The following is a 10,158-nucleotide window of genomic DNA, read 5'->3' as shown; positions in this document are numbered from 1 at the left end:
TCCTCTATGGATCCTATAGCGCAACGCCCCCCCATAGATCCCATAGCATAACACGGCCCGCACACGGATCCCTTACCGCACCGCCCGCCGCCTATGGATACCACACTGTAACGGGGCTCCCCTATGGGTCCCACACCGTGCCGGCCCCCCGTGCACCCCACACCGCCCTGCAGGGGGCGCTGTCCCGCCCGCCGCCGCGCGGCAGTACGCATGCGCACCCCCGCCGCCGTTCCCGCGCGGGCGCCGCCAGGGGGCGCGGGGGCGGTGCGGGGGTGGGCGGGGCGGGCGTGTGACGCGGTACGGCGGCCGAGCGGGCGGGGCGGCGGAGGCGGCGGCGATGGAGCGGCTGGAGCGGAGCGGCCGCTGGCTGCGGGCCGGGCTGGCCGGCGGGCGAGTGAGCCGCAGGCTGCCTTGGCTGCTGCTGGCCATCGTCCTCCTCGGGTCCGCCCTCAAGGACGGCGACCTGGTGCCCGAGACGCCCATGCGGAACAAGCGCAACCCGCTCAACGTGTGAGGAGGGCCTGGGGGGCCGGGGAGGCCTGCACCATGGCGGGGGGGAATAGCGGGGGCCGTGCCTGTGCTGGGCTGCTGAGGGGGCTAAGTGGTGGTTTCTGTCAGATCTCGCGGTCTTAACGTCTGCTACAGGCTACAGGGCCGTAAGACTTCAGAACAACTGGAGTTTCTTGCTCAGTTTCTATGGGAAGGGGAAAAAGAGGGGTTTTCCCCCTTCTTTAGCTCCCAGGTTATTCCTCAGGTTTGAGTCACCTGATAGTTATTGAACTGATTTAAAAGCAAGCTGAAGAAAATAAGTAGTTTAGCGTCTTATGTTTTCTAAAAGCAGAGTTACTGCAGTCCTTTCCTAGTACTCGGGCAATGATTTAACTGGTTTAGTCATTCTTTAAAGCTACACTTGAGCATTTTGAAGGGCATGAGGAAGGCAATGGGCTGGGACAGTGCACGTGCACTATACCTGCTACAGATCAGAAAGTAAAGCTAAAATTGCTGTTTTCCCCTGTGACTTGGGGAATTTTGTACTTTATTGATTCGGATTTGTTATTTGGTGACGTGTGGGAGAGGAGCCGCTTTTAGTGCAATTGAAAAGAAAGATTGGCAGGAACACTTAAGAGAGTGAAGTTGATGTTACAGTAAAAACATGCTACGGTTCAATTTTCCCTTTTTAAATAGAGGAAGGTTATCTGTAGTGACAGTTCCTGAAGCAATTTTTCTCCCCACAAATTACTTGCCTGCTGCTTTGCTGGCAGCAATGATATTAGCGGCCTTTTTTGCTTTTAACTGTCTCAATAAAATGAGGATTTTATTTTCAATTACTGTTCCATGATAGCAGCTGTAGTTCCCACACAGATGCCCCCTCTACTGTAATGAAGAGTAATGGAGGTACTCCTCAAGATCCTAGGCAAGGCCCTGACAGTTTTTGTTAGGGTCCTAATGAAGATTCAGAACTCTATTCCTGCTTGGTTTTGTCTGAGGTGATGATTTAATGATGACTGCGTGTCTAGCAATAGCTCAGCCATAGGCCAGAATTCTGCCATCTCTTTTTTTCAAACTGGGATGTGGGCAAAGACGGGGCTGCACAGTTCCCTTCTCCCACCAGCTGATAGGAAGCAAGCTGCATTGGAAGGTACTAAGGGGAGAAAGGTGATCGTAGACTTGGTCTCCCTAGCTTCTTAGTAAATTCACTTATACCTGCTCCACTTAAAGATTTGAAGAGGGCTAGTTACGGAATGTTTTCTCCTGTTAAACAGCATATCAGCACATCATCAGATGATTTTTGAGATTTCATAAGCATCATAGCAAAAATTTTCAAGGCAGTGAGTGAATTTAGAGATGGGAGGATCTGTCTTTGCCAAAGGAAAGCTCTTATCAACTGAAGGGACAGCAAAGGAACAAACATATTCTGCTTCTTCATTTATTTTATAAGGTGATAACGGAGGACAAATTTCACAGGCTGATTAGAGAAAAGAGTCAGCCCTCCTCCTGGCTGTCTTATTCAGTATTAAGAGGGTGAGGTGGTGAAGCAAAGATAATTGAGATGGAGGAGGAGAGTCAGAGAAAGGGTTACTGCGATCAGGGTGGCAAGCTAAAAATACATTCTTTGCAGCTGCATTCTGAGTAGGGCAGAGTTGAGCGGGTTTGTAGGGTAAAAGCAATTGCAAAACTGATCTGCAAGTCTACTGCAAGTCTGAACAAGGGCTCTAGGTCTGAGGGAACACTGCCTGGGAAACAGTGGAAGTACCCAATTGAGGGAGTATTCAGGTTTTGGGCCCGAGAGAAGTAGTGGGGAGACAGTTAAGATTTTAGCTATGCTTTATTTTGAAGGGATGGCACAAGTGTCAGATTTAGACAGCTCTAAGCACTGACCTTGAAAACCTGCTTCTTCAAGCACCACCACTTAGCTCAGGTCCTGTGAAGTTTCACACATGGATGTTTCTCTTGTTTTTTCTCTGGCAGATATTTTGTGAAGGTGGCTTGGGCATGGACGTTCTGGCTTCTGCTGCCCTTCATCACAGTCACTACCTATCAGTTTGCCAAGAGCAAGTTCCTCTATGGTACCACAAAGAGCCTTTTGATGGTGCTGCGGCGTCTCAGTGCACTTGCGGTGGGCACTGCCATCTGGTATGTCTGCACCGGACTCTTCATGTATATCGAGAATCTCACTGGCGCATGCTCTACCTCGGGTAAACTCAGCGAGCCTCGCCGGCTGTATGCCACCAAGCAGGAGTGCCACCAGGACAACGGGATCTGGAATGGTTTTGATATCTCAGGGCACTGTTTCCTGCTCTCGTACTGTGCTCTGATGATTGTGGAGGAGGTGGCTGTGCTGGAAGGCTTGTCCATAGACCAGAACTCTAAGCTGCGTGTTGTGATCAACGGCCTGTTTGTTTCCTTGTGTTTTCTCACCATGATCTGGGTGTTCATGTTTCTCTGCACTGCGGTCTATTTCCACGACTTCAGTCAAAAGCTTCTCGGTGTGCTGATAGGTCTGTCAGCTTGGTACGGGACATACAGATTTTGGTACTTGAAACCCTTTTCTCCTGGACTACCTCTTCCAAATATACCTTTGAGTTCAAAGAAATACAGTTATAGCAGATAAGTTTTAAAATTCAGTACTGGAGTAGTTGAATGTAGGAATGGTTACTGCATTTCCACTGTAAAGAGGAGGTGATGGGCTGGAGGAAACCAAATCTGTAGTAGCTGATGACTGGCAGGTGGTAATGAGCTGCTTCCTTGGGAGGAAAAAAAAAAAATTGGTATTGGAAGAGATCTGCTCTTGTTTAGGAGTTTCTAACTGGCGTTCTCAGCAAAGAAATCAGAAGTTGGATCTGTTTTATTGATAAATGGAGGAGCAGATCCAAGGCTGACAGAGGCCTTTGCTCTTTAAGAGCTTGACTGATCTCAGATTAATTCTCTCTCTTTGATTTATTTATGTCAAAATATCACTGATGATCCAAACCTCATACTACTTTATTATTATTTTTTTTTTTTAGTACTCCTGTTTGTATTGCCTTATGGGAAAGCTCATAAGGGTGCCAAGTGTTGCAAAAATATCAGTACTCATTAAAGCAGTATATAGCAGTATATGTTCTGCTGTGAAACTGGAACATCTCATGTTATCAAGCGTTAAATACATTGACTTGCCACATGCTTCTTAGCTGTCTACATCTTCTGCAACAGAGAGTAAATCTGAGATTAAATGTCTTAAGGAGACTTTAAGTGACTTTAAACTCATGCCTGCCTTTAAAGAGGAAATTCTTGAAAAACAGCCTTAACTTTCTCCTTGTGTGAAGTATCTATAATAATATTTTGTCATTTTATTCTTGACACAAAAAAACCAAACTCCTTCCAATTTTGCTAAAAAGTCAAATATGAGAATTGTGGTTTTAATTTTTTTTAAATCTTATGAGTTGCACACTTTGCAACGAGTACTTCGCAGTTTGTTTCTTCTAGAAGAACAATGGTATTCTGGTGTTAGGAACAAGTTAGCTTAACCTGCTGTTTCCCAAATAGTCTGCTTGGTAATGAATGAAACACATTGTTTATCATAAGAGCTGCAAAGCAGCGTGCTTGAAGCAATATTTATTCTTGCTTATCCAGTAATATCAATAAGCTAATTAATTTTGACTGCACATAAAGCTGTGGCCACTTTTGATGTGGCTGGAAACCCACTACTGAATAAAACACTGCTGTTGTATAATGAATAGGTATGAAATGGGATGGGTTTACTCATCATATCAATCAACCATTTAGCATAGTTTTTATCTTGAAAAGCTTTTTATTATTTCGTAAAGGCGTATTCATGTCACAACTGCACAAAATTTGTTTGACAGTTGTAGTGATGAACGAGACAGCCAACAAGGTCTGTGGGCAAGGCTGGAGGTAGTGTCCGCTAATCTGAGAGCAGGCTTGATCTGGCTGTAGCGTTTGACTCCAAGGTGATTATTTTGCTGAATATAGGGTGTGATGCACCACGCTCTAGTCTCGGCACACTTCTGTTTGTCATCTCAACAGCTCTCTTCCAGCAAGAGAGCAGTAGTGTTTGCAATAAATACAGCAGTGTTAATTCCACGCTTGTGGTCTGCCTCTGAGGAGAGCTGAATTCACTTGAATTTCCACTGAATTCAGTGGCAGGTGGGAGTTGTGCGTCCTTAGAACGTACAAATCTCGCAGAAAGAAGCCGTTTCAGGAGGTTACGTATTTTCTGTCAAGCTCCTCCTTTTGTTTTTGCATTGAATTGCCTTTTAAGCTGACTCTTTGGAAAATTTGCACTGATTAACTCATATTGGGTTTAACTAAATTTATTTAAACAACGCAAATTCATTTGCAGACATTCTTTTGATGTAATGTAAGCCTGCTCCAAATAGAGTTAAGCTAGACCGCAAGCCACTTTCACCATGACAAGGGATTATATACCCAGAAGGTTTTCTGATTCATTTCATTAGATTTAAGTTTCTATTTTAGGTTATCTTTATGTAACTTTGCTATATAGACATGGCCTTGAAACAGGAAATGCTGTTTATTTAAGCCAACTGACTTGCTGAAATTATCTTCAGTTTCAGAAATGTTTTGTGCAATCACTATATGGATATATCTGTCCACTTCTAACCAGTGTCATACAAACTTTTTATTATGGAAATAATATGGGATATGGTTATTCTCAAAACTTTTATTTAAACAATGAAAGAAATACACTTAAAAACTTTATTGGTGTTTGTGTCTTTGAGAATCTGTTTCTGATGTCCGTAAAGATACTGCCGCTGCTCTTCGTTTCCCGGAATGATCCAGCCTCACGGTGTTTTTGTGACTTCTAGATGCATGATCAGATTGACATTGATAATTCCACAGTATTTGAATGAGTTAATATAGCACAGATTCTCAAAAGTACAGTGTGTAAAAAGAAACCAAACAAAGACAAAACAAAAAAAAAAAAGCCATGCCTGATAAAAGCAAGTTTCCCAATGTGTGCCTGTTACGCCAGGCAGCTGATTACATAAACATGGACAGTTGCTTATTGTAGCAAAATGAAAGCCTAATCCATTGAAATATATGGAGGAATTCTCGTGGCTGTAATACTGCTTATGAGTTTGGAAATCTTGGCGTGTGCGTCTTTCTCGGTACCCAGAGCCCATGTGCCAGCTGTTGGCTTAGAAAGTTCCCCTGGGCTCTAGACCATTTCTTTGTGCTTTTTGACTCATATTTTGGAGTAAGTCTTTGCTTCCTTGTACTGAAAATGAAAGGTTGCAAATTTTCTGTTCACATATTTGCCATCACCTTTATCTGACTTCCTTCCCTCTCCCAAATACACTTTTATCAGTAAAACAAAAATGTGGCCCCTCTACGACAGATTTGCAGCTAAAGAGAAAAAGCGCTGTGAGTAGTTGCATTTGATGTTCTCTGCCAAAGGCACGAATCAGCTGTCAACAGCTATTGTTAATTTGTTTCAGTTTTTATTAAAAAAAGTGTAACATTTTAAAGATAAATTTTCACATTTTGAAGTGAATTCCAAAAGACAGCAGCTGTAATCACAAGAAACACTTGGTCTTTTTCCTTTGTCCCTGGTCTTGTTCCTGTAGAGCTGTCTTTCTGTGTCTGTAGAATTAGGGAGTTTTTGTCTCCAGCAAATTACTGGCATGTTACATATTTGAACATACGTTTGCTAATTTTTCACTGCCTATGTTTGTCCAGCCTGTTTTGTAAGCTCCGTATCACAGCACTTCGCAGAAGCAGCGTTTGGCCTGGCTGAGGTGGATGAGACCGTTCTTGGTGCCTTAAACATTTTCCTCTGCTGGAGCCAGCAAGGAAGGGAGTCTCAGCTAGAACATGGTGGGAAGATTAACCGGAGTAGGATTCATTTCACTCTTCACTTACCTGGGACGCTTTCAAATGTTTGCGTCACTTGGAGGCAAGATCAGGCAAACAGGAAAGTTTCGATCTTTCGTAAGAGCCATCTGAACAGTTTGAGCTTTAAACGTCTCTGAGACTGGGGTTGGATTCTTCCTCAAAGTCTTTGTTCAAAGCAAGCCTGCTCTTTGAATGCTTTGGTGGTGCTAAATAGTATTCTTGGTTTGCCAATTTATTTGTGTGTACTGAAACTCGGGTCATGGAGCGGCTGCAAAAGTAAAATCCTGCTTTCTTGACAAAGCGAGAAACACCCAGTTCTGCCCCGTGTTGCGCTTTAGTGGAAAATGTAGGGGCTGCTGTGATATATTAAATGCTTCGAAAAATCAGGCTTTAGTTGTGAACACAGTCTATGGTCACTTTTCTTAGTGAAATAGTATCTGTTTTTTCCACCGTAGTTTAAAGCAGATCCCTGCAGCTTCTCTGCAATCAGCCTTTTCCAGCTCTTTTCCCTTTTGATCAGCCTGCGTTTATCTCTCTCCACTCAGAAACCTGTTTCCTGGGACTATTTCTTTCATAGCTTCACCTCGCTTCCTGGAGTGCAGATTAATAATAAATGCTCTTTACCTCTGCTAGATGCATGCTTTCTCTGTGTTTTGTCTACGCCTCTTTTAAGTGTTTTGCCAAAGCTTAAGATGAAAAGTAATTAATACTCGCAAAATAGGCTGTTGTGACTCTGAAGTCTTAATTAACTGTTGTCAAAAGGGAGTTGGTCTGTCACTGAAAGTGGTGTTCACCTGGAAAAAAGCACAGGCTTAATTCACTGAAGCAGAACTGTGCCTGATGGGCTTGAACTCCTGGAAGGAAAGAGAAGGTAACGTGACGGTGCCACTTGGTGCGGCGGTAGAGTTAGCTTTGCCCTTTTCTCGGGAGCACACGCTGCACTTTGGTAAACAGTGGTTTCACCCAGGTGTTTAGTAGGAAATTGCTAATTCATTTGACTATGAGAAGGGTACCTTAGGGCTTAAACAAAATATATAACGAGAATGTAGAGGTTACAAGTTGGGAAAGCAGAAATGGAAATTACTCTCAGGATTGAGGGCAGTCCCTGAAATTTCAGGCAATTATGTAGTACTGTTTAGTCTGAAAGATTATTTATTTTTAAACTACCCTCTGTCCATCACAAAACGCAGGCAATGCCGCGTGCCTTGTAACAAGCTGAGTAACGTCTCTGTAAAGCTTTGGCACTATAACATGGCACAGAAAATAAGCAGTAGGTGAAGAGCTTCACCAGCCTTTCAGGAGAGCTGAGTATCAAGGGAAAGAAGTATTCAGAAAAATGCCCTTTTTCAATCGTGCTTTTCCTGACGATGGTAGGAGATCTGCACTTGTACTGTGGGTCTCCCTAGTGGGGTAAGACTGAAGAAAGGAAAGTGTGGCACCAAAGTAAATACAAATGATGATTATTTTTTGTCTCGCATCTCTGAAGCCTTTTTGCATGTCCAGCCTGGGTTTGTTTTGCAGTTTTAGGTCACGTATTCCCTCGGTCGCACAATTTAATGCATTTAATCTGTGGGAAGCGTTGTTGATGGCAGAGCAATAAATAGGCATGTCCTCAGTGTAAATGTCAGCTCTCTTTGGAAATCTCTTCCCTGAATCCCGCGCAGCCTCTGTTCTGCGGAGCCTTCCCTCTCTCCTGGGGACGGGGAGATGAGCAGTGCCAAGGGGTTACGCGCGGCGTGACTGCATCAGTGACAGCCTGAACATCATGACTCAGGGCTGGAGAAAATTCAGCTGAATATAGGTTGTGGCTCAAAATAGTTGATGTGATGGAGAAAGCCATGCAAAATTAATTGAAAATAAAGATGATGCTAAGGCCTCGAAGCCTGTTGGCCTTATATCCAAATACGTGAATTTGGAAATCCAAGCCCAGCAGGATTGTGGGGATTCGGAATGGCACTCGGGGTCTGCCCTCTGTGTTTTGCAAATGATGGAAGTGAGCACAGATTTAATGTGTGCTTGATAGAGTGTCGTTCTAGACCACAGCTCTTCCCAGCACTGTGCACTGTTGCTCCAGCTTTGCCATAGCCTGACCTGACTGGTTTGTTTTTCAGAAGAATGGGAATGATAGAGGTTTGAGTTTTTTAAGAATTTCTTTTTTTTTTTGGTTGATTGTCATGATTTGGAAGTTAAGAGAAAAATCATGCCAGGGTGGGTTTTTTTCTTATTTTGGTTTCTGGGGATTTTTTTTTTTTTTTTTTTTTTGCTTGTGGCCAAGAATCTTCCCGATTGCTGTTCTGTAGTGGTTGGTTCCGAGGGCACGGAATGGAAAGAAATTGCTTTGGGTAAGCAAAAATAGAAGAGTGTTCCAGGAGGCTTGCAGTGGAGTGACATGACCTTGTGATGTAAAGAGCATGTGCAAAACAGCGCGTAACTCTGCAGAATGCTTAATTCTATGTCAAGAAGTGCCTGCAGCATTATAAAGCACCCTCAGACCTGGTTACGCTCTGTCCTGATTGCAAAGTAGCTTTATTTGGATAACTCTCCTGGAGCTAAAAAGGATTTAGGTCGCGGGAGAGATGAAGTGCTGGTAGGAAAGGGCTGAGACAGGAGGCAATGAAAGTAGGGGGTTGGATGCTGTTTTTTTTACAGAAAGGCTTCTGAAGCTGTCGCTGGTCTGTGCTGTCAAGAGCTTTCTAGCAAGACCGTGTCTCCTTCATTTCTTAGCAGTTCTTTCTCAGCAGGTGGAAATGGGAGGTGCAGAGCTTCACAGCCCCTGGGCTCCTGGCGACAGAAATGTCTCTGGAAATGGTCATCTATCCCCGGCTGTCCGCGGCCGGAGGGTGAACTCGGGGGGGTCCAGGAGAGAGGAAAGGGGTAGGACGGAAGAGAGGGGTAAAGAAGAAAAGAGCGGAAAGAAAAAAAAGTCGATCATTGTGCAGAGGAGAAAGACAAAAAGGAAAAAGCCCCCTATCGTGAGCTCCCGAGGAGTGGGTAGAGGTTGACGCTTTGCTCGCCGATATTCTTCAGCATCGAAGTCGCGTGGAAACGGGAAGAATCTGCTTTGGCAACGGCGTCTGCCGTCTGCAGGTAGAGCCTTGGCGGGCAGCACGCAGGTTACTGCAGTCCACAGCCTCTGCCTTCGCCGCAGCTGCGGTCACAGACAGCTGGGCTCTGACAAAGCAACTCTTCACCTAAATTATTTATGCCGTGTGTGGTATTCTTCCTTTCACTGGGAGGCGTTACAAGCAGACTGTGTTCTCTCCGTTTAATCCTTCAGAGGAAAGCGTGTAAAATGGAGAGTAAAAGACAATGACAGTAAATATGTCATTTGGAAATCAGCATGAGGGAATTTGTTTGTCATGAATGTGCTTTATCTCAGAATACGAGTTCTAGTGTTTTTTTCACTACTGCTTAAAACTTTAGATTCAGTGTTAAAGACGGCTCCGCCTGAAAACCTCTCTGACTTACCGCTGAGGCCGTGCTTTAGGGGTACGAAATCTCTCCCTGTCCACACCACGCTCACGCAGATGTTTTTGTTCCCAGTCACACCTGTGGGTTTGAGCTTTTCTCTGGGCGCAGCCTGAGAGTCCCCATGCCGGGGACTTTATTCTGTCCCACCACGGCAGAAGGAGCTTTTCCGCAGACTTGTGTAGTAATAGCGGCTTTGCTGATGGCGTGAAGAGATGTGAGGTTACCTCCTTATCCTCCGCCGCGCCACAGATAACTGCAGGTGTGGAGTTACAGTCGTTAGCTCTTAGGTTGTACATTATTTCCTGGATCTTTGGTTATTTAGTTTTTAAC

General features: G+C 44.5%; 1 protein-coding gene across 1 annotated transcript; it reads left to right on the top strand.

Annotated features, from left to right (window-relative positions):
- The first annotated feature begins 306 nt into the window (after window positions 1–306).
- FITM2 (fat storage inducing transmembrane protein 2) lies at window positions 307–8,414 on the top strand. The gene is made up of 2 exons (XM_063350193.1): window positions 307–510; window positions 2,470–8,414. Exons 1-2 carry the CDS (start codon window positions 338–340, stop codon window positions 3,110–3,112), a joined length of 816 nt encoding a protein of 271 aa, XP_063206263.1. The 5' UTR covers window positions 307–337; the 3' UTR covers window positions 3,113–8,414.
- Window positions 8,415–10,158: the final 1,744 nt, after the last annotated feature.

This window comes from Chroicocephalus ridibundus, chromosome 12, assembly GCF_963924245.1.
Source record: "Chroicocephalus ridibundus chromosome 12, bChrRid1.1, whole genome shotgun sequence".
Taxonomy (NCBI): Eukaryota; Metazoa; Chordata; class Aves; order Charadriiformes; family Laridae; genus Chroicocephalus; species Chroicocephalus ridibundus.
This window is presented reverse-complemented; position numbering and strand designations above follow the sequence as displayed.

Excerpts from the sequence above, each read along its gene's own strand:
- FITM2 (XM_063350193.1), top strand. The coding sequence starts at position 338 with ATGGAGCGGCTGGAGCGGAGCGGCCGCTGGCTGCGGGCCGGGCTGGCC. Across the intron at positions 511-2,469 it reads AAGCGCAACCCGCTCAACGT|ATATTTTGTGAAGGTGGCTT; the intron begins GTGAGGAGGGCC and ends TTTCTCTGGCAG.